The sequence below is a fragment of the Gossypium raimondii genome, chromosome 7 (assembly GCF_025698545.1).
Source record: "Gossypium raimondii isolate GPD5lz chromosome 7, ASM2569854v1, whole genome shotgun sequence".
Lineage (NCBI taxonomy): Eukaryota > Viridiplantae > Streptophyta > Magnoliopsida > Malvales > Malvaceae > Gossypium > Gossypium raimondii.
In genome coordinates this window covers 47,010,662-47,035,799 of record NC_068571.1, presented here as the reverse complement: position 1 = coordinate 47,035,799, position 25,138 = coordinate 47,010,662, and the positions used below count along the sequence as shown (strand labels likewise).

General features: G+C 35.0%; 2 protein-coding genes and 1 long non-coding RNA gene across 4 annotated transcripts; 2 read left to right on the top strand and 1 right to left on the bottom strand.

The window, feature by feature from the left end:
* LOC105786824 (putative phospholipid-transporting ATPase 9) lies at positions 1 to 6,288 on the top strand. 2 transcript variants are annotated; one of them, XM_012613306.2, is made up of 12 exons: positions 1 to 327; positions 1,105 to 1,524; positions 1,886 to 3,234; positions 3,348 to 3,458; positions 3,562 to 3,838; positions 3,921 to 4,009; positions 4,093 to 4,201; positions 4,312 to 4,521; positions 4,658 to 4,783; positions 4,889 to 4,987; positions 5,074 to 5,265; positions 5,357 to 6,288. In XM_012613306.2, exons 2-12 carry the CDS (start codon positions 1,132 to 1,134, stop codon positions 5,987 to 5,989), a joined length of 3,588 nt encoding a protein of 1,195 aa, XP_012468760.1. In that variant the 5' UTR covers positions 1 to 327; positions 1,105 to 1,131; the 3' UTR covers positions 5,990 to 6,288. The 2 variants fall into 2 exon arrangements, with proteins under 2 accessions (XP_012468760.1, XP_012468756.1); XM_012613302.2 differs by having other exon boundaries at positions 992 to 1,524.
* A 3,341-nt stretch (positions 6,289 to 9,629) lies between these two features.
* Positions 9,630 to 10,393, top strand: LOC105770431 (ethylene-responsive transcription factor ERF095). Its single transcript, XM_012591634.2, has one exon. The coding sequence runs from the start codon at positions 9,707 to 9,709 to the stop codon at positions 10,355 to 10,357; it is 651 nt and encodes a 216-aa protein (XP_012447088.1). The 5' UTR covers positions 9,630 to 9,706; the 3' UTR covers positions 10,358 to 10,393.
* An 11,987-nt stretch (positions 10,394 to 22,380) lies between these two features.
* On the bottom strand, positions 22,381 to 24,063 carry LOC105786851 (uncharacterized). Its single transcript, XR_001131433.2, has 3 exons — positions 23,967 to 24,063; positions 23,412 to 23,494; positions 22,381 to 22,595 (listed from the first exon to the last, which is right to left on the bottom strand). It is a non-coding gene; the product is annotated as an uncharacterized LOC105786851 (long non-coding RNA).
* Between the last annotated feature and the right edge of the window lie 1,075 nt (positions 24,064 to 25,138).

Genomic DNA, 25,138 nt, shown 5'->3' with positions numbered 1-25,138 from the left:
TGAACATTTTACGTACCAAATCCAACCCCCAAAACTTCTCTTTCCATCTCTCTTTCTCTTAACTGTCTTCCCATCAAACCCAAAAATAAAATTGTCCATTTCTGACAACCTTTATTTCATCTTGCAGTACATCTCTCTGTTCTGCTCTGTTCTGTCCTTCCCTCTGTTACAATTTCAGCTAAATCCCCTCTCCCTTTAAAAATCACCTGAACGAACACACACCATCAAATAGAAAAAAGATTCCATTTTTCTTGTTTTATTATCTTGTCCTAATCTGTTCCATCTGCTACTTGTTATCCAAAAGGAAGAACCCAATTTGTCAATGAAGTATGTTCTTTCAACTTAGAAATCCCATTCTCTGTTTTTGTTTTTTTTAAAGCTTTTTACATATGAAATATGTTGTTTTCTTTAGCTGATTTTGAAGTTCAGATCTATGGGTGGATGTACTTTTTTATAAGAGTAGTTGTTTGAAAGCATATAAATCATGGGATTTTTCTTTAAAAGCTGTTTCCTTTTTTTTCTTCATGTTTTTTCTTACAAGTTACAGCCTTTTGTCTTTGACTTTCTAGAAGACTTGGGAGATATGTAATTTACAAGTTATTTCAGTATTTAGCTCAAAGTTTTACCTGTTTTAGTTTTAGTTTCTATTTTTATCTGGTTTAGGTTATTTCTCTGTAGCTGGTGATCTTATTTATCTTTCTATTTTATTACTATTTATATATATGTTGGGTTTAAATGATTTATAATGGAGTAGTTGAGTTTAAAGTAAATATGCTTAGATGGGTAAAATTAACTGCTTTTGTTTCTTCTAGCTTAAAGTCAATGTTCAGATATGGCTGACTGGTCAACCATTTCTACCAAAAACCTAAAATAAATTATAAAAAAATCATTGTTGAAGTGTTTTTTGGGGATTATATGTGTGTTAGCTAGCTTTATTTTTCTTTCCTTTTAAAAAAAGACTAAAAGATCTTGTTTGATTGTTGTGTTGCAGCTTATCTTGTTTATAAAATCATTGATTTGTTGAAGCTTTCAAAGCATCTTTTGAAGGAGAAAAAATGGGGATGTTTATTTAGTGTTTACTATGTGTTTGATTATTTGTAACAGTTAGAATCAGATTAAATTTGTAATACAATGACGGGCGGAAGGCGAAGAAAGCAGCATTTTAGCCGAATACATGCTTTCTCATGTGGGAAAGCTTCATTCAGAGGGGATCATTCATTGATTGGAGGACCTGGTTTCTCAAGGGTTGTATATTGTAATGACCCTGAATGCTTTGAGGCCAGTCTTCGTAACTATGCTGGTAATTATGTTCGAAGTACAAAGTATACGCTTGCGACGTTCTTTCCCAAATCGTTGTTCGAGCAATTCAGGAGGGTGGCTAATTTTTATTTTCTCATATGTGCTATACTGTCTTTTACACCGTTGTCTCCTTACTCAGCTGTTAGTAATGTTCTTCCATTAGTTGTTGTCATCGGAGCTACTATGGGAAAGGAGGCTGTCGAAGATTGGAGACGAAAAAAACAGGTAATTAATTTTATGAAACTTGATGTTGCTCGGAGTCGGAATTTATAATTGAGTACTTTAAGAAAACATACTTGTTTGGTGCTACAACTGAACCGGTTTCTGAGAAGGTTGTATATAGTGGTTATCTTGTAGGAGAGACAGAGGGAAAGTAGAGATAGGGGGACGGGGTTGTGGGGGTCTTAGGCATCTTTTTGTATAGATGCAGTAGCTCTATCTGTCTTAAATAGTGGTCTCGGGGAAGTGTTTAAATCCCCATCGGTTGCTACTTTGTGTAAAAAATGGTTGGGGCTAGTGTCTTTTGTTCGTTTTCTGGTAGTCTATGTTTCTCGGGTTCATAAAGTAGTTGTTGATGACATTGCAGGACACTGAGGTTAATAACCGGAAAGTTAAGATGCATCAAAGTGATGGTATTTTCGAACCTACTAAATGGATCGATTTGAAAGTCGGAGATATAGTCAAAGTTGAAAAGGATGAATTCTTTCCTGCGGATCTCATTTTACTCTCTTCGAGTTACGAGGAAGCTATTTGCTATGTTGAAACGATGAACCTTGATGGCGAAACCAATTTGAAACTAAAAGGAGCATCCGATGTAACTTCAAGTTTGCACGACGATGCAAGCTTTCAAGATTTCAAGGCTACCATTAGATGTGAAGATCCGAATGCAAACTTGTACTCTTTTGTTGGTAGTCTCGAACTTGGAGATGAACAATATCCTTTATCTCCTCAGCAGCTTTTACTTAGGGACTCCAAATTACGGAACACGGATTATATTTTTGGTGTAGTTATCTTCACAGGCCGTGACACAAAAGTTATTCAAAATTCAACGGATCCTCCTTCGAAAAGAAGCAAGATTGAGAAGAGGATGGATAATATCGTGTACTTTCTGTTTGCTGTCCTAGTTGGGCTTTCTATTATCGGGTCGATTTTCTTTGGCATAGAAACTAGAGAGGACTTGGAAAATGGAAAAATGAGGAGATGGTACCTTAGGCCGGATGACACTACAATTTATTATAACCCAAAAAGGGCAGCCGTTGCAGCAATTTTACAATTTTTGACAGCTCTCATGCTTTATTCATATTTGATTCCGATTTCCTTGTATGTATCCATCGAAATTGTCAAAGTTCTCCAGAGTATTTTCATCAACCAAGATCTGCATATGTACCACGAAGAAACTGACAAGCCAGCACATGCTCGGACCTCAAATCTAAATGAAGAACTTGGCCAGGTTGACACTATACTTTCTGACAAAACCGGAACTTTGACTTGCAACTCCATGGAATTTATCAAATGTTCTATAGCTGGAACATCGTACGGTCATGGAATTACTGAAGTTGAAAGAGCTCTCGTATGGAGAAAAGGTTCACCTTTGGCTCGAGAGGTGCCAGAGATCAATGGCCAAGTAGAGGAGTTTAAGAAAGAAAAGCCATTGGTCAAAGGGTTTAATTTTGTGGATGAAAGAATCATGAACAGTAATTGGCTAAACGAACCTCATGCTGATGTGATTCAGAAGTTTTTACGACTATTGGCTATCTGTCATACTGCAATACCCGAAGTGGATGAAGAAACCGGAAGAATTTCGTATGAAGCCGAATCACCAGATGAGGCAGCATTTGTGGTTGCAGCTAGGGAATTGGGATTCGAGTTTTATGAAAGGACACAAACAAGCATTTCATTATATGAGTTCGATCTCTCCGGGAAAAAAGTCAAAAGGTTAAAAAACTATAATCCTTATTTGTTTATAAATGATTTTCAAGGCCATCCATTGGAGCTAATGATATTTCATATATGTAATGAAAATGATGTAACAATTTTCTCTTTTGTAGATCTTATAAACTATTGAATATCTTGGAGTTTAGTAGCTCGAGAAAGCGGATGTCTGTGATTTTGCAGAATGAGGAAGGCAAGCTGCTGCTACTCTGTAAAGGTGCCGACAGGTTCGTAATCAGAAACAGTTAATCATTCTTTGTAGTTCTTTTCGGCATAAAAATACTTAACAACGGATTATATTAAGTACATTCTTTTTCTTCCTACACTCAGTGTCATGTTTGAAAGACTCGCAAAGAATGGAATAGAATTCGCAGAGCAAACCAAGGAGCACATTGAAGAATATGCCGATGCCGGTTTGAGGACTTTGGTACTTGCATACCGTGAAATAAATGAGGAAGAATATGTTGAGTTCAATGAGAAATTCATGGAAGCCAAGAACATAGTGAGTGCAGATAGGGAGGAAATGATCGAGGAAGTGGCGGAGAGTATTGAGAGGGATTTGATTCTTCTTGGTGCTACAGCTGTTGAAGACAAACTTCAAAATGGGGTGGGTTGAAAGGTCACCTATTGAAAGCATTATTTGTCTATTTTTCGTGTCGTACTCATATTTTGCCTTTCGTGCTGGATAGGTTCCGGAATGCATTGACAAGCTTGCACAAGCTGGGATCAAGATATGGGTTTTGACAGGAGATAAGATGGAAACAGCCATTAATATCGGGTATGATTGTATATCACAAATGCTTACCGTAAAGTTTGATGTTAACACTCGTATGCTGATTTCAAAAACTTTGAACTTTGCAGCTTTGCCTGTAGTTTGCTGAGACAAGGAATGAAGCAAATAATAATAAATTCAGGTACACCGGAGAACAAGGCATTGGAGAAATCCGGGGATAAAACCGCTGCTGCAGCGGTAAACTCTTAGTTCAAATGAACACTTTCTTTTATCTCTCTAGTCTTTCTCTTCATTGGATAAATCCGACATATTGAGTGTGCTTGCCAGCTGATGAGTTTTTTTTCTAGGCATATAAAGCAAGCGTTCTCCAGCAGATAGCCGAAGGGAGGCAGTTGCTTACATCGTCAAATGAAAATTCTGAGGCATTGGCTTTGATTGTTGATGGAAAATCATTAACTTATGCTCTGGAAGATGATGTCAAAGATGCCTTCTTAGAACTTGCCATTGGGTGTGCATCCGTAATTTGTTGTCGTTCATCTCCTAAACAAAAGGCTCTAGTAAGTTATATTATCCCTATATGTGTGTGTGTGTGTGTGTGTGTAAGCACAAAAATGGTTGTTTTCTGACCAAAACTTGTTTTTGCAATTCTGAGGAGAATTCAAACTATTTAACTGGAAAAATACAAATTCACAGGTTACAAGACTGGTTAAAACTAAAACCGGAAGTACAACTCTAGCAATCGGTGATGGAGCAAATGATGTCGGTATGCTTCAAGAAGCCGATATCGGAGTTGGTATCAGCGGTGTAGAAGGAATGCAGGTAATCCTAAATAAATTGTTCCATGTATAAAAATGGTGCATTTGTTTTGTTTCACTTGATGCTTTTTCCTTCTCGTTTCTAATACCGGCTTTTCAAAATTTTTAGGCTGTCATGTCAAGTGACATTGCAATCGCCCAGTTCCGGTTTTTGGAGCGCTTGCTTCTGGTGCATGGACATTGGTGTTATAGACGGATTTCATCAATGGTAATATAAGTTACTCTTAGATGTTTTTTATTTTTAACAACATCCGATATCAACCGGGAAAACTGAATGATTGAACTGTTTTGCAGATTTGCTATTTCTTTTACAAGAATATTGTTTTCGGTTTCACTCTCTTCTTCTATGAGATATATGCATCATTCACGGGACAAGCTGTATACAACGATTGGTTTCTTTCCTTCTATAATGTTTTCTTCACTTCACTGCCTGTGGTCGCTCTTGGAGTTTTCGACCAGGATGTCTCATCCCGTTTATGTCTTAAGGTATCCCTTGTACAAGTTTCTATAATGTCGGATATGTGTATGTTTTAACTGTAACGATGATATCTCGATTCTCTTCGACTCAATGTTGCAGTTTCCTTTATTATATCAAGAAGGCATACAAAATGTCCTATTTAGCTGGCTTCGGATCGTTGCGTGGGCATTTAACGGAGTCCTAAGTGCTACGGTCATCTTCTTCTTCTGCATCCGAGCAACGCAACATCAAGCCTTCCGCAAAGGTGGGGAAGTTGTCGGTTTAGAGATCCTTGGCACCACCATGTATACATGTGTGGTATGGGTCGTAAACTGCCAAATGACATTGTCCATATCTTATTTTACATACATACAACATCTCTTCATATGGGGCAGCATAATATTATGGTATATCTTCCTCATGGCATATGGGGCCATGGCCCCGAGCATATCGACTACTGCCTACAAGGTGTTCATTGAATCCTGTGCGCCTGCTGGAATGTATTGGCTTCTTACTCTCCTTGTGTTGATATCTTCACTTCTCCCGTATTTCATTTACTCGGCTATCCAAGTCCGGTTTTTCCCCTCGTATCATCAGATGATACAATGGATTCGATCCGATGGTCAATCCGATGACCCTGAGTACTGTCATATGGTGCGACAGAGATCGTTACGGCCCACAACAGTAGGGTATACTGCACGGTTAGAAGCAAAATCAAGAAGCTCAAGAAAGGGAGGCGAGGATCATCAATGATCACTGTTTATTTGACCGGAATATGGTTTGTACATTATTACTTGTGCTGCTGGAGTTTCTTTCAAATGTACATATTTAACATCAAGAAAAAGGTATTTCTTGACAAGAAAATTATGTCTGTTAAGAGGTGCAGCCTAGTAGTATCCAACATTTGGGGGTTCTAAGTTCCAAGTTAGAACCATCATTTTTGTGTTTTGATTTGTATGAAAGATGTAAGGTTATACACATAAAAGTAAACTAATTTCTATTTGTTTCTTCAATCTTTAAAGAAAATTGATGAAAGTGATTAAGTTATTTTTAATTTGTTTTTAAAGTAAATTGTTGTATTTCGAGATTCCTTATTACCTTCTTAATTAGATTCATGTTTGATAGAGTTTGGTTCAAAATTTAAGCCTACTTAAATATGGGTCTAGCTCGACATCAAATATTTAGAATTTGAGTTGGGCATAATCTATTTTCAAGTTTATAATATATTTTTCTATTTTATGTATTTGTATGAAAATTAAATATATTATGTTATAATATAAATACTAAAATGTGTATTTAGAAATTTAATAAATGAAAAGTTATATAATGGTAGTAAAAGAAATGTTTATATATAAAATTACTAACTATTAAATAAAAACAATGCACTTAAACAAAATTAATATAAAGACTTTAAATGAGTTTATTTTAATCGTTTATAAATATGGATAAATTTGTGAAAAACTTACAAATATAGACAAACTTGTACAAAATTTGAGGGCTTAGACAATTATGTGAGATTGACCAGACTCATGAACATCTCTATTATTAACTAATGATTTAAAAAACGAGATTAAATTGAAAAATTTCACCAAAAAAAATAGAGTTTTTGTTTAGATTATAAGTTGCAAAGCTATATTGGTTTGGTGACTAGTTCGATTATTCAAAACTAGTATCTATAAGTCCTCTAGCATTGTAAAAAAAAAAAATCCCGATTGAACAAATGATCTTTCAATCATTAATTTAATCAAATCTATGCACAAGAGTCAGGTTGGATTATAGTTATTTATTCTAAATATTTGAATTATTTGAATAACTTAAGTTATGCTATTCTAATCCGAATTAAATTATTTAACTCGAACTATTTATATGAAATTACTTAAATATCTTAAATAATTCAAACTATTTAATTTGATATTTAAAATTTTATCCATTTTCTTTTCAAATTGAATCACATAGCTCACTCTTAACTATTTGATCAATCATATTACATTTTCTCAAAGTATTTGTATTAAAATATAAAATAATTAAAAAAACAATAAACTCACATCCAACTCTTTATAGTCAAACCGAAAAGCTTTTAATGTCAAAGTTTATACGTTTCGTACAAGTAAAACAATGAACACTACTTGTCCTGTGGTTTAGACTTTAGATACACGTTACAATAAATTATATACAAGTTCATTATAAAAATTCAGTTGATTCATTCGATTTTAGCTTAATTCAATTGGTTTGAATGATTCATGTATCAACTGATTGATCGATATTTTAATTAATTTTGATCTAACTAAATTTATTAAATAATCTAATCTAGTTTAAACAATATTGAAGAAAATTGAGAAATTTATTTTTCTGTTTTAATTTATTAAAATTTGGTCATTAGAAATCTGAAATTTAGTTTAATAGTTGATAAACACATCAAGTTAGTCTTAATCTTTTTAATCTGTTTATTGTGAGAATTAAACTTAAATACTAAATTTTAAAAAGAGTTTTCCAATTTTATTTCATTTTATCATATGATCAAAGACAAATATGCATATTTTTTTTTGACAAAAATGGTTGATTTTTCCACTTAATTTTCGTCAAAGAAATGTGAAAAGTAATACAAAAATTCGGACGGGTTTAGATAATTTTTGTTTTTGACAAAAATGGTTGATTTGTCCAATTTCCCGTTTGGTCTTAGATAAATCTTGTTGGAATTTGGACGGATTTAGATATTTTTTATTAAAAAAATTCGGGTTCATCTCACCACTTAAATTTATAAATTTTTATTTAAGATTTAATTATAATATATAAATATTAATATATTTTGAATATTTGAATTTTTTAAAAGAATAAAGTAGGTTCTGGATTTCATCAAAATTGGACTTTTGGAGTGTTGGAATTGCTGATTACTTCAAAAAAAAAAAAAAAAAAGCTCGAAGGTGCAAATTCAATAATAATAACTTATTTTATTATGCTTAAGTTTTTTTATCCAACCATAAAATTATAAAATAACCACTCACACAGTTTGTGTTTGTCTCTTTTAGTCCAATTCGATTAACTTTATGGTAGACAGATGATATGTGATAATTATAAAATTGATATAATAACAAATTTAGTTTTCAATTTTTATACATTAAAATGTTTAATATATAGTAATCACAGATTCCTTATATTAATATTAACATAATATTAAATTGCTTTTGTAGGCATATATTTTAATTTTCATGAGAAAATAGTATTTTTATCATATAAATCTTGATAAAACAAAATTCTAATTAAAAGTTCACTTCTTGTCAAGTTCAAATTTTAAAATTATTATTATTAAGAGTTAACATTTCCTCTAAATACCACCTACAATTTAAATAGGATTATTCTTAATTCGTAAAATGAAAAATAACACCTAGAAAAGAATCTATCCTCTAATTTTATCTTCTATTTTCCTAAAATATTTGGTATCAAACATCACCATCAACACACACATATATTATATGTGTGTATTTCTTTAGATTCACCCAAAATTGAATACCATAACTACCATGTGTTTTAAATGTATGCATGATGTGCACAAAACAACAAATGAAGTATGTACTTCAAAAAAAATGAATTATGAAAGACTGACTGACTTCTCACAACATCAAGGAGAGGAGCATTTAAGATAAAAAAGGTTCTGTCCAACAACTAAATCACCTTTATATATATATATATATATAAACTATATCTGAAAATAGCAGTGAAGAGCACAATTTAATTAAAGAAAAGGTGGTACACACACACACATGTAATGTAAGTTCACAAGGAATCCAACAAGAAAGCTAAAAGGTTGTTCTGAGGCAATTGCAGAACTGCACAAACAACATATATATTTGAAAAGCAAAATGAGGAGACCAAAGGATATATGCCATGTTCTTAAAGACTAAGTGCAAAGACAACCTATTACCAGACAAAAATAAAAAAAGACCCATCTTTTAAAAAAAGAAAAAGAAAATGGTATTCAAGATAGCAAAGGTGTCGCTGTTTAATTTGGTTTTTTTTTTGGCACTTTTGAGGTGTGAGTTTTGTTTGTAGTTTGTTGGATGTATGTTACACAGGGCATTTACTTAGAGTATAATCTGCTTTTTAAGTTCTGTAACATTATATAATGTAATAACAATACTATGGTTTTTTGTCAGTTTATTGGCTTCTTTTTGGAGTTTTCTGCCCTACACCCTCTTCTCACTAAACTTGTATCCAACATATATTCGAGTATATTTATACATATACGTCACCCTTCATTTGTAAAGATAAGAAAGAATTATTACATTGATATACTTTTTTAAGAAAAAGAGATATACTTCAAGTTTGTTTTACTATTCATAAAGTTGGTGATATGCCTTACATACCTTTCATTTCATTCATGATGTCCAATAATATATATAATAGATATATGGCTAATTAAACCTAATTCAAATAGTGACTGGTTTGGCAAGCAGGGATAGCTCAAGATCAACTATGGTGCCTCAACAAGATCAAAGCCCTAACAAAAACCAGACCTCCATCGAACCACATGAAGCACAAACCATGGCTGAAAACAGTGAAAAAAGAAGCATCAAGAAGGTGATCAACAATGGAAGAAGAAGATACCTAGGGGTCCGACAAAGACCATCTGGAAGATGGGTGGCTGAGATCAAAAACTCATCTCAAAAGCTAAGATTATGGCTAGGGACTTTCGACAAACCGGAAGAAGCAGCTTTGGCTTATGATAACGCCGCCATGGTTTTACGGGGAAAGAATGCCAAGACCAATTTTCAGTATGAAGGAAACTTGAATCTAATAGGAAAGGTTAATATTAATCCAAGGGTTTATCAGCTTCTTCAGCTAACAATCATGAAGAACCATGCAAGATCAGCTTTGAGATCCATTAATGGGAAAAGAATGGATCCTGTTGATATTGATGGTTTCGATACCATTGTTGAAGAAACTATATTTTGTGATGATCATCATCACCATCATGATCATGATGAAGGTGATAATAATAATAATAATAACAAGCTTTGTAAGGTTTCACTTGGGAATTCTAAGGTTTATTCTTCTGTTGTTGTTGCTCCTTCCTTTTGTTCTTCTTCTATAGATCAACAAGGACAAAAGGAAAATAACATGTAATAATTAAGTTGAATCACATGGTTTTTTTTGGTGGGATTTTCTTTTTCTTTTTCTTTTTCTCATGCAAATCAGTTGAAAATTGGATTGTCTAAAAAGAAGTTCTTTTTATTTTGTAAATTTATATTGTTCAATATTCTATGTTAATTTCAGCTTATATATATCAAATGGGAAGAAAAAATAAATTTAAAAAGATGATTACTGTTTATTCCATGCAATTTCAAAGTTTATGTTAATTTCATCAGATGTTTCTTCCATCTTTAATGATAAAATTTTAAGGGTTTGAAAAGAAAAATCGTTGAAGTGTAGTTCGTTGGAAGCCAATGAATCCCTCAACGTGGTTGGTATTGTGCTTGAGATGTCTATACTTGATTTTATTTTCAAGTTTTGTACGTCTTTCGACTTTACGGAAAACCACGACAAGTTCATAGAGTGAGAGCCCGTCACCTGCCAAAAAAATGTGAGGATTTGCTCTTGGTGGGGTTTGAATCTATGCCCTTGAGATGCGCTCCCACTCTGTGATTCTCTCGGGACTCTCCACGGACTTGAGAGACAAAGCTCGGAGATAAAATTGAGCATAGACATCTTAAGTACAATATCAACCACAGTTGAGGTCTGTCAACTCCTTCTTCAAACACTTATCTCAGAGCAAGTTTGATTTCCCTCAACATTATTTTTATTTTTTTGGTAATGATCATAATCTTATTATGGTTTTCCAAGTTTTATGTAACTGAACTCTCCTTTGAATCAGACATGTATCAATGGCGGAGTTGGCATATTTTCAAGGAATTTTTGTTTAGCATTTTAACTGATTATATTACAATAAAATAGAATAATATGATATAAGAAATGACACCTAAGTTATTGTTTGTTCTACAATGTACAACGTCTTTTGTCATCATTTGTATTATATATTGTCCATTGCGGTTGATGACCATAGTTTTCTTTTATTTTTATTTTGGCTGGACAATGTAGTCAATCTCCAAACAAAAAGTTAAGTTAAATGGGATTTTCATGGGAGCAGTAGCGAGGTGAATAGTTGGGCTAGATTGATTTTCTTCATAGAGCAACCAATGTCACATCGAAAAAGAATTTTTTATCTGATCTCTTTACAAGATTGCGGCAAAAGTGCTTTCAAGAAGGCTCAAGCTGTTTATGCCAAAACTCGTGAGCAGTACACATGGTACATTTATACAAGGTAGGCAAATCTTTGGTGGGATTTTTATAGCTAACAAAACCATGCATTCAAGAGTCAACAATAGGGAAAAAAGAAAAGAGAAGAATCTTGACAGCTTCCAACGTTTTTGTGAATATATAAAAATTAGCAATTTGATTGTGCGTAGGGATATGATGGCAAATTATTAAACCTTGTTGGATGTAATCTCGGACAAACGACAAAATTAATCCACCTCTATATGCTTGGTTCGTTCATAGTAGACCGGATTATTACCAATATGACTATCACAAAACAAGGGAACTGGATTTGAATGATTAACACATAAATATGCAAGTAATTGTTGTAGCCAAATCTCACAAGCAGTGGCTGCCATAGAGCGATATTCTGCTTCTGCTCAAGAAGGCGACACCGTTATCTGTTTCTTGCTCTTTCAAGAAATGGGTGAATTCCACAAAAAATGAAATAGCCACTGAGTGGGCAACTTGCCCAATTTGAATCACCAAAAGCTTTGAGTGACAAAGGACTTGAAGTCTATAGAAACGAACCTTGACCATGTGCAAGTTTTAGATAGTGCAATATGCGCAAAGCAGCTAGCTAGTTATTGTGTCATAAACTGAGATGACAAATGAACATAATAGCAAAGATCTGGTCTAGTAGTGGTGAGATAAATCAACCTTCGGTAGGAGTCAGATCTTTAAGAAGAGAACTTTCATTCAAAGCTAAATGATGGTGTTACTCCATTGGAACTATTCCTTTTGAACTCAGGGCAACTTTTAAACCAAGAAAATATTTAATGGGAAACCAAGAAGCTAAGTAGCACTTTAAAGCCTCAATTTTTGATGAATCACTAGTGGCAACAATAACATCATCCACATACACAAGGGTAGCTACAAAAGAATTTCTTTGATGATCAATAAATAAGGAAGTGTTAGCCTTGGATTAATTAAAGGGTAAACTAAAAAAATAATCACTTTTGTTTGTCTCATATTACATTTTAGTCACTTATGGTCGAAATGTTACGTTTTAATCATTTACGATATTATTTTGTTACGAAGTGGTTAGTCTATCGTCAAACTCCGTTATCTCCCTACCTGACAATCCAAATGGGTTTTAAATGTTAACTTGGATGTCTAGTTGCTGGGATAAAAATATGTTTTTAATTAAATAAATTTAATTTGAATTGCCACATAAGACCCGTTGTTAGGGAGGTAATAACAGAGCGGTATAGCGACCACTTCGTAACAAAACAATAACGCAAGTGATTAAAACATAACATTTCAAACATAAATGATTAAAATATAATCTGAGACAAACAAAAGTGACTATTTTTATAGTTTACTCTTAATTAAAACCAAACTGCAAGATAGCGGTGGAAAACTTGGCAAACCATTGTTGCGAAACTTGTTTTAACCCATAAAGTGAGCGACGGAGATGACAAACTTTCTTATCATTTGTAGATAAATATCCAGGTGTGGTTGCATGTAAAATTCCAATGTAAATGTCCACGAATAAAACCATTAAGCACATCTAATTGGTGAAGTTCCCAATTTCAAATAGCTACAAGAGCCAAAAGCATACGAACAGTAGTAAGTTTAGCAACCGGAGACAAGTTTCAGTGTAATCCAAACCTTTAACTTAAGTATAACCCTTGGCAACAGGACGAGCTTTGTTACACTAAATGGATCAATCATAATTGTAAATTATTTTGTAGATCCATTTACACCCGATGTCCTTTTTATCAGGAGGAAGGTACTCCATAATCCATATGTGGTTTTGTTCAAGAGCTTTTAGTTCATATTTCAAGGCTTTCTTCCAATGATCAACCTACATTGCTTGCTGATATGATGTGGGCTCATTATGGTGGGTAAGTGTCTAAAGAAAACATTTGTGAGCTAATAAACTTTGTGGCTTTCTTTGACAATGATGTCCGCTGAGTAAGACTTAGTGGTGCACATCATGAGGAAGATGTTATACGAAGATCATGTAATTGTGAATTAAACTATCAAAGACATTGAGGGGGCCTCAAGTCTCCGATGCAAACTTGAAAAGAAAATATCTTGAGATGGAGAAGGCATCCACATCTAAAAAGAAGGATTTAGAAGCTAATAAACTTCTGGTTGAAAGTGGTGCTCAGTTGATGGATGTCAAAACTCAGCTAGGTGCTTTGAAGAGGGCAAGGGTAGTTTGGAGAAGGAGAAAATGTCACGGCCCGCGAGTGAGCAAGGTCTCATCAAGCTTGGAAGCGAGCAAACACGAATGAATCAAGCCAGGAGGTTCTCGAAGTGTCTCAAAAGACTCTAGAAATTTGAAGAAGAGACCAGATATGTGTAGAATGTTCCAGAAATTCTAGAATACTTCACCATTGTATAACATTTAATGAGTTGGGTGGGAGAGTTCTAGAATTAGATATTGACCGTTGATTAGGATCAATTGTAACCATTGGATCATTCCGCCTATATAAAAAGAGGCTTCCCTCCCTCATTTGTATCCAAGCTAGCTTATTTGAGTAATAGTGATGCTTCCATATTCTCCCAACTCTTGCATTCTTCTCTTTTGCTAAACTAAGTTCTCTTTTCCGTTGCTTGTCTAGGCTAAATGTGACAAAGCCTCTCCTGAGCAAACATCGAAGGTTGACTTAGGCTCATTGACGTAAAACCGAGTCTAAGGCTGCACATTTACTTGGCTAAAGTTCTAAGCACGTGGTAGGTGATATTGGAGTTTGCATTTCTAGATTCGTGGTGGTGGCAATGGCTAACGAGATTGAGAAGACAAGCGAGCAAGACGACAACGTGGTTGAGAATCGAGGTGCCGCGAAGGGTAAGAATGTTTTGTCGAAGGACTTTGTGAATATTGTGGAGACTCGGATGGCCAAGGTCGAGTCTGTTGTGAGTGATGTCCTTGAGAGGGTGGAGGACACTGAGGATTCTTTTGAAGAGATCAAGTTCGAGATGATTGTGTCTCAAGACGAGCTAAAAGAGCAATTCATTGAAGGAGTTGGATGGGGCTATGAGGGAGGCCCTAGGCGAGCTTGCTCGGAAGAACGAGGCCTTTAAGGTGTTAGTGGAGGTGATGTGAGGCGTGTTAAAGATAATAAAACGGTTAGAGAGGTAGTTAGTGAAGGCTGAAAAGTTAGCTAGTTTGTTAAAGATAGCAAGTTATAAATACTATCGTCTGGCTTTGTATTGAGATAAGTAAACAGTCTAAGTTCATTTTTGAAAATAGTTTGTTCAATAAAATTTTCAAAGTTACCTAGTTTTCTTCATGGTATCAGTCGCTAAGGGTTCTTGATCATGGCAACTACAAACTCTGCTGCGTCGGACTCTACTGAAGTGCATGGCTCGGTGTTTACTGCTAAGCGTGTGGTGAATTCGCTTCCTAGACATGACGTTGTGAAACTTGATGAAGGAACGTTTCTTCAATGGAAGCAACAAGTAAGATTTATTTTTAATAGATATGATCTCTTTGGTTTTCTTGATGGATCTATTGCAGTGCCGTCGAGATTTGTACAAGCACCGGATGGTGTGCTTGTGGTCAATCCAGTGGCATCCGTGTAACAGCAACAGGATAACCTGCTCACGTCCTAACTTCTCTCCACCATAAGTTCATCAATCCTCTCATCCTTTATGGATGTCCAATCGGCGAACGATGTATGGACCACGGCGTTGGAGATGTTTGCGGCCGATTTCGATCAGAGGCAGTCACGATTGCGTCATAAGCTTCACTCTCTCAAGAAAGGAAGCATGTCAATTCGTGATTATGTCGCGAAGTTAAAACGTGTGTGTGCTCTATTGGAGTCCTTTGGAACCTCCATCTCAATGGCAGAAAGGACGGCAGTGCTTCTTACGGGGCTTCCATCTGAGTTTAAAGGTGTAGTCTCGTCGGCTTCGATGTCTCCGACTCCGTTGCCGTTTCTGCGTCTGGTTGAAGCTTTAATAGAGTGTGAAACTCGGCATGCTCATTCAAGTCAAGAGGTGGTGTATGCTGCAAATCTGGTGGAGGATGTGTCTACGGACGGTACATCGCGAGGAGGACGATCGGGGGTGCGTGGTCGTAAGAGGACCTTTCGGCCGCGACTCCAGTGCCAGATCTGTTTTTGGTTTAGACACGTGGCTCAGAAATGCTATTATCGATACCATCGTAACGAGTCATCTCCGGTGCAACCTCCACTGTAAAATCAGATGCCGAACCTCCACTCTGGAGATAGTGGCTGGCCTTCTCAACCAAACACTAGACCTAGGATTTCTAACCCTGGTCAACAATATTATGGGACTAATCAAATTGATTGTGCTACAGGTCAAAATTACTTTGGGCCAGGTCAAAATTCATATGATGGTGGTCAAAATTGGTGTGCTGAAGGGGGGTTCAATGAGCAGCGTGGAGGTCAGCAGGTTGGGCCAAATGGTTGGTCTAGGCCGAGTGGTGAACGGCGTGATTTCAGGCCTCCAAATCCTGGGCCGCATGCTGGTGGGCCAAATGATGGTGTTCATGGAGGGTTTGGAATGCCGTCTTATATTGGGCCAAATAGTGGGCAGAATGTTGGGCCAAATATTCCTCTTCTAACGCCCACAAATTTGTTTGTGAATAATGTTCAGCTCGATCCGGCTAACCCAACCGGTACTATGGCAGTTCCGTGGCAGACCAAACCGCGTGCACGAGTGTTTTCAACTTCAAATCCGTGTTTTGAACTTCCTAGACTGGGAGATATACACGCGTCCGATTATTCTGATCCGTTGATCTTTAGTTCTCATATTAACTCTGATCGACATAGAGTGAATAGGGACGAGTCTGACTCGCTGGTTCCTGGACCAGTTGGGATGTCATCCTGGTATTCTGATTCAGGTACCAGCAATCATGTTTGTCGGGATACGTCAGCTATGCATAATGCTACTCCTTATTCAGGTACGTCTTCTATTTTAATGGGTGATGGTACGCCTACATTAATATCGTCTGTCTGTCAAAGTGTTTTGCCGACACGGTCTAGGTTGCTTCGGTTATCTAATGTTTTATGTGTCCCAACCATTCGGAAAAATTTGTTGTCAGTATCACAATTTGCTACTGATAATGGGGTTTTTTTGAGTTTCACTCTACTTATTGTGTGATAAAGGACAGTGTGACACATGAGGTTTTACTGACGGGGCATATTCATAATGGACTATACTGGTTTTCTATGCTAGATGGTGGTTCTTGTATGTCTGCTACTCAGGTAAAATGTTTGACTTCGACTGCCGATAGTGAGTTGTTTTCGTTATGGCACAAGCGACTTGGACATCCGTCGTCAACTGTTGTTAAAAATGTTTTACATAAGTGTCATGTTCATTTGAATAAAATTGCTATTAGTGATGTTTGTACTGCTTGTAAAAAGGGTAAGTTTCATAAGTTGCCATTTACGCCTTCCAATACTGAATATACTGATCCCTTTTCGTTGGTTGTATCTGATGTATGGGGACCTGCCTCGGTTGCTTCTAGTAACAATTGGTATTATGTGTCGTTCATTGACATGAGTTCTCGGTTTACTTGGGTATACCTAATTCGGCAGAAGTCTCAAGTTATGACTTGCTTCATTCAGTTTCAGAAACTTGTTCACACTCAGTTTGGCAAGACCATCAAGTAGTTCCAGAGCGACTGGGGTGGTGAGTATCGAGCGTTGGCTTCAGTTTTGGTGTTTCAAGGCATCATTCATCGTGTTTCGTGTCTGCATACTTCTGAGCAAAATGGCGTTGCCGAGCGTAAACATAGACACGTTGTCGAAATGAGGCTTACTCTTTTAGTTCAAGCGGGTCTTTCAATGGAATTCTGGGCATATGCGTTTACATGCGCAGTTCATTTAATAAATCGTCTTCCCACACAAGTGTTGGATGGTAAGACTCCGTATAGTGTGCTTTATGGACGAGACCCTACTTATGATCACCTGTGTATTTTTGGATGTTGTTCCTATCCGTTTTTACACCCGTTTCAGGGTCATAAATTAGAATTTCGGTCTCAACCGTGTACATTCTTGGGCTATAGCCCTTGTCACAAAGGGTACCAATGTCTGTTGCTGGATGGTCGTGTTATTGTTTCTCGACATGTGGAGTTTGATGAATCTAGGTTCCTCTCTCCGCCAAATATATCTCGGTCATGGGAGGTGAGTACTATACCTACTTATTTTCCTGTTCTTGAGACTAATCCGTTGTTACAACGGAACTCTGTTACTGGTCCTGTTTGTCCGCCTAGTGTGCCTGGGTCTCTGAGTCCTCAGAATGGAGTGGATGTTAGTCCAACAAATACTAACTATCGTAATACTTCCTCATTGAATGAGTTTTTGACTGAAGAAGATAATTCTAATCATGGTGTCTTGCACTCTGAAAATCAATCTCCCACGCCCACTGTTCCAATTCCGTCTGACCCTACAGGACCAGAGGTTTCTGTGCCTAATGTGAATATTCATCCTATGACTACTCGTTCAAAAGCTAGAATTTTTAAACCCAAGGTTCTTGCTGTTGAGGTTGTAGAACCGTCAACGATTGAAAAAGCTGTCGCTAGCCCTAAGTGGCAAATCGCTGCTCAAACGGAGTATGATGCCTTAATTCGTAATGGTACCTGGGAACTTGTTCCTATGCCATTAGGTCGCAAAGTTATTGGTTGCAAATGGTTGTTTAAAGTGAAGAAAAACCCAGATGGAACGGTTGAACGGTACAAGGCACGTCTGGTTGCGAAAGGCTGTTCTCAAGTTCTGGGGTGCGACTTTCAAGAAAAATTTAGTCCAGTTGTCAAACCTGCCACTATAAGGGTAATCTTGTCGATCGCGGTTACTAAAGGATGGTCACTTAGACAAGTTGATGTTAACAATGCCTTCTTAAATGATGATGTTGATAATGAAGTATTTATGCAGCAACCTCCGGGATATGTTAAGCTTGGTCCTGATGGGAGACCTTTGGTTTGTCGATTAAAGAAGGCGTTATATGGTTTGCGACAGGCTCCACGAGCTTGGTTTGAGAAGTTGAGGACATTTCTTTTGATAGTTGGGTTTGTTGGCTCTAAGTCGGATGCTTCTCTATTTGTTCGAGTTCGCTCAGACTCCACTATCTATGTTCTTGTTTATGTTGATGACATTATCATTACTGGTAATTTGGCGTCGGCTATTGACTGGTTTGTACAGATGTTGAATGATGAATTTTCATTAAAAGACATGGGTGATTTACATTATTTTTTGGGAGTTGAGGTTACCAGGTCGTCTTGTGGGAGCCTTAATCTTTGTCAAAAGAAGTACATCCGGGATATGTTGAAGCGTAGTGGTTTGACGAATGCTAAAGACGTACATACGCCCATGATTAGCTCGTTGCATATTTCTAAAAATGATGGTGAGTCGTTATCCGATCCAACTGAGTACAGGAGTCTGGCAGGTGCGTTACAATATGTGGTCATTACTAGGCCCGATATTGCTTATGCGGTTAATAGGGTATGTCAGTTTATGCATAGTCCAACCACAGTTCATATGACTGCTCTTAAAAGGATATTACGATATTTATCTGCTACACTTGATTTTGGAATTGTCTTTCGACGGTCTGATTCTCTTTCTTTAGTTGGGTTTTCTGATGCAAACTGGGGATTGGATTTTGATGATCGGAGGTCTACTTGGGGGTACTGTGTGTTTTTTGGGTCTAACCCTATTTCCTGGTCATCGAAGAAACAACAGGTGGTGTCGCGGTCTCACTACCGAGGTGAATATCAAGTCTTCTTCATTGCATTACAGTGATGTTATGTGGTTACTTTCGTTATTACGAGAATTGCAAATTGGGTCTGCTTCTCCACCAAATATCTGGTGTGATAGCTCTAGTGCAGTCGCAGTTGCTGCTAATCCTGTGTTACACTCCAAGTTTAAGCATGTGGAGTTAGATCTATTTTTTATTCGTGAGAAGGTTGCCGATGGTTCGGTTCTGGTCGGAGAAGTTCCTGCGTCCGATCAAGTTGCTGATGTATTAACTAAACCACTGCCGTTTTCGTGTTTTGCTCGGTTTAGAAATTTTCTTCGGGTCTTATCAATAGAGAAGATGGATGCATGTTAAAGATAATAAAACGGTTAGAGAGGTAGTTAGTGAAGGTTGAAAAGTTAGCTAGTTTGTTAAAGATAGCAAGTTATAAATACTATCGTCTGGCTTTGTATTGAGATAAGTAAACAGTCTAAGTTCATTTTTGAAAATAGTTTGTTCAATAAATTTCTCAAAGTTACCTAGTTTTCTTCAAGGCGAGATCAAGAAGCTCAAGAGTGAGCTTTCGAGCGTTAAGGCAACTGAGGGTGATGTCATGCCAATGTGGTCGAGTTATCGAGATGTGCTGAAGCCAAATGAGTTCAAAGGCATGAGGGATGCCAAAGATGTTGACAACTTCCTTTGGAGGTTAGAGCAATACTTGTGTGATCGGGATCAAGGAAGATGCTCTTTAAGGTAAGCACTGCTTTGATATACTTAACTGATGTTGCCTTACTTTGGTGACGTCGTAGGAGTGAAAATGCAAGGTTTGGGGGGTAAGATTATTGATATTTGGAAGGCCTCCCAAAGGGAGTTTAGGTTGCATTTCTACCCTAAGTATGCCATCAAGGAGGCCTGATCGAAGCTAAGGTTTTTCAACATTTAAATAGATGTAGTCTAAATTTCTCTTGTGTCATTCGATTTTCAACATTAGTGAATTTTTTTCTCCTCTGCCCGTGATATTTTCCTCGAAAGAGTTTCCACATAAAATCTATGTGTTTTATTTTTCGTTCTTATTACTTTGCGATCATTTTATATTGCCATTATCGACATTTAATTTTACATATATATATTTTTAAATAAATTTTTATTTTTGTAAGTATTGAGAATCATACATACAAAAATTTAACCTATCCGATTTTAAGGCTTAGACAAAAAGCCAACATGCACAATGTAGTGCCACTCCCTCGGCAAAAGAATTTTTATTTTTATTTTTTTATCTTTCTCGATCAAGGAAATGATTTTATTCGGAAAGAGAAGAGTATCACAATTCAAAGCACCAAACCCAGCAATAAAACATAATATCAAGACCATTACTAATGAAGCAAAAGTTCATTTTCAATGGTCTTTCAAACTGTTCTTATTTTCTTTGCATCGCAATATCCATCACGATAGTGTTGGTAAAGTCAAATCTAATTTGCTACTTAAAAGTTTTTGCAGTAGAATGAACACCGTATAATATTTCAACTGAACATTCCACTATTAAGAGATGCTTCTGGTTGTAATAGTTCTTCAACTGCTAACTTTCTGATTTAATCTACAATAGATATGGCATATAATATTTTATACCTATCTATAGTTTTAAGAATTATCAATGATGGAATTGACATGTTTTGATAATTTTATTTTAGTATGGTATACTCTTACTCTTTGGATAGCCTTTTCAGGCTCTCACTCTTTGGAGTACCCTTTGGAGCGAGTCTATTAAAATAACTTCTCGCTTACGTGAGGCACAATTAATTAAATAATCTTTTAAAGTAACTTCTTAAAAAAATCTTCTTAAAATGACTCATTAAGTATCAGGTCATGCGGTACTTACATGACAGCTGTCATTTGTAATATTAATTGTCATGTCCCATCTAAAGGGATTGACAGTATATACAATCGACACCCTACCTATGTCTATTAAAGTAGAACAGTTGATCAACTTACTTTCAAGTCCCCTATAAAAAAATGACATGTAACTCCTGAAGGTCATGCCCAAAGTATTTAAGCTTTGGCTCGTGTACTTGAAGAGGATCTTTCTCTTCTCCGTTGGAACGACCTTAATACTTCGACAAACCAAATCTACGTCTTACACGGCAACTCTCCACCTCACCTTAAGCCGGATGAACCGCGAGACACCGTTGTTACCTTCCCTTGTTTGATACCTCATCAACATATTATTTTAATTTAATTATACAATAAAAACGAATATGATGTAAGAAATCATACCTAAGTTGTTGTTTGTTCTGCAACGTATAACATCTTTTGTCATTTTCTGCATTATATATTCTCCATATGTTCATTTATAATTATTTTAATGGATGGAATTGCGAGACACATCGGCCGAATAAATTAGATTACTAGTTTACAAATTTAATTGGTTTAATTAAATAAATTATTAAAAATTTATAAAAATTAGTTTAATTGTCGGTGTTTAGTCAAATTCAATTGGACCGTACTGAGTTACGACTCAACTAATCTGAAACTTTTTTACGGATTGGGACCCGAGTCAATTCCCAATTCGACCGGTCGATCCGATCTAATTTAGATAATGTTGAAGACCATAGTATTTTTATTTTAGTTTTTGTCAAAGAAAAAGCCGATTCAAGAAACTTATATGTTCGCAGTTTAAGATACATTACGTATAAATTATGGTAAGTTAATTACAAGAAAATATCTGGATTACTTTCACAATACCGAAGCTATATAATATAACAATTTAAGGTTACAATAATTATTATCATTTGACACAATAATTTTTGGTCAATTTAATTTCTTTATATATGAAAGTATATCAATATTAAATGCCCATTCATATGTCAATAAATTTTGTTATAGTCCAATTTTAATTTGTTCTAATATTAAGTCATTTTAATATCCATGATAGGAAAAGATACATATGTCCAAACATTTATTTCATTTCAATTTACTAACTATACTACATATTACAACATAGGTAATTTACCCTATTTGGACAGCATATATGCAACAAATTGAGCAGCATTTAAGCATCAAAATTGGACAGCATATATGTAACAAATTGGTTCAACTCATAACCAAATCAATCCATCATCCAATGCATAACTATTATACATATACTAATCATTTAATCAAATTTAACAAGTCCAAACTATATATATATCACAAACTTATACCATAATTCAATATGCAAAATTATAAACCCCATTTTCGCATGGCCATTTATATACATGTTCCAAAACTAACCAAAAACATAAGCAGACCTATACATGCCATAATATCGAATTCAAAAATTTATCAAAGTACCCAAAAGATGTCGATAGTGTGATAGACTTTGCTGACGGTCCCCGAGCTCGTAACCAACTTCCAAAATCTATAAACGAAAAGCAATATACACACAATAAGCTATTTAAGCTTAGTAAGTCATAAGCAAACCTTATTCATTTTTTCATTTTTTCTTTTCTTTTTTTAACGTTAATATCAAACTACTTTACCAAGCCGACCAAATCAAATATAAGTAAACATTGAACTTTATAAAACTTAATGCACAAATACTCAAATTCTTGTATACTTAACATTTTATAATTTAAAACTACGATAATAGGCCTATCTCCCTATACCACCAAATCACTTATAATTACAAACATGCTCACACATTATTCATATATCAATCAACTTTGAATCATCAATTCAATATACAACTTACCTTAAATTTCATAACATGATATAAATACATACCTGAACATTATTAATTCGATTTCACATTCGGTCATCACTTAACATTGCCCGTTGAACCACTCGGAATTAAAAAAAGATACGCGGATAGTCAGAAACTCGTACAATGCCAACGTCCCAAACGTGGTCTTACATGTAATCACATATCGATGGCACTGTCCCAGACAGGGTCTTACACGTAAACACAAGTCGATGCCAACGTCCTAGACGTGGTTTTACACGATAACACATATCGGAAATCCTATGTCATGACATATGTATCCTATCTATTCCTAAGGTTCATACGGGACTTTCGGACAACGTATCTCGATCGAATCGAACTCGAATATAGCTCCTTTGCTCCATATACATTCGGCCATACACAAATATATTCACAAAAATTCCATCCAACATGTAACATATATATATATATATATTATCAAATTTAACGACATTTATATGCTTATAGACTTACCTCGGATATCGTCGACTGTTAAATCGGCTACTCAACCACTTTTGTCTTTCCCCGATCCAAATCTGATTTCTTTAATTTTTGATCTAAACATATTCAAATTAAGCTTATTTAAACACCATACTATTCAATTTAGCCTAAAAACACATAAATGGGAAAATTACAATTTTACCCCTAACATTTTACACTTTTACAATTTAGTCCAATTTGTACAAAAACACAAAATATTCCAAATCAATTGCACTATAGTTTGGCCGAATATTCCTTAATCTCATATAGGTCCTTGCATGTCATTTATTTCACATTTTAATCCCTCAATTTACTCTTTTCTTAATTTAGTCCTTAATACACATTTTTATCAAAAATTTCTAATTATAACATGAAAATCTAACAACATATATTTATTTTCCACCTACTAACATCATAAAACTCAAGCATTCATCAATGACACATTTCAAAATTATCCACAATTCTCAAAATTAATACATGGGTTTCAAAGATCACGAAGCAACGATCTCAAAAACGTAAAAATTATCAAAAACCGAAACCGAAACATACCTTAATTTGCTTGAACAAGGGCCAAATACCTAGCTTGGTTCTCTTATTTTCTTTCTCTTTTCATTCGGCACAGAAAGATGAAAATGGCCACTTTTTTTTATGTTTTGTTTTCATTATAATAACTTTATAATATATATTTTATTATTATAACCTTTATAAATAATATAAAACTATATATTTTAACCATATGCCGTCCATTCATTTACTAGATGGCAAAATTGCAACATAAAACCTCCATATTAAAAGAACATCCACTATTCAGCCCTTCTAAAAATAACCACAAAATTTTTATTTTATGCGATTTAATCCTTTTATTTAATCGGACACTCAAACGACAAAATTAAAGCATGAAATTTTCACACAAGTAAATTCACACATAATAAACATAGAAAATAATATTAAAATATTTTTTAGACTCGGATTTATGGTCCTGAAACCACTGTTCCGATTAGGGTCAAAATCAGGTTACATTAATCGTTAACTTTAACAGTTGACTGTTAAAGTTAATTGCCCCTAATTTTTTTCAATAAAAGCCACCATGTGTCACAACCACAACATGACATGTGACAAAAATGATAAAAATAAAAGTTATAAAATGATTAAATTTTAATTAAAAATATTAAAAATTATTAAAAATTAGAATTTTTTTATAAAAATAGTAAAAAAATTATAAAATTTTATAAAGTCGTAAGAAAATTATAAAAATGTAAAGAAATATAAAATTAGTTAAAAATTATAAAAATATCGTACTAAAAGAAGCATTTTATAATTTTTCTATAATTTTATTTTCTTTTATCATTTTTGGTCGCATGTCATCTTGTATTGCGATACATGATGACTTTAACTGAAAAAACTGGGGTTTATTAACTTTAACTATTAAAGGATCTTTTAATGCATTTTATAATGTTTTTACGATCTTTATAAAAATTTTTTTTAAATTTTTTATAACTTTTATTGATTTTTATTTTTTATAATTTTTTGCCACATGTCATGCCGTGGTTGTGACACGGGGTGGCTTTAATTGAAAAAATTAGGGGCAGTTAACTTTAACGGTTAACTGTTAAAGTTAATGGCTAAAGAGCCTTTTTGATGCATTTTACAATTCAAGTACCTAATTGAGTGCAATAAAAATTAGGGGTTTAATTTCTTCTTCTTTTTTTGAAAAATTTTAA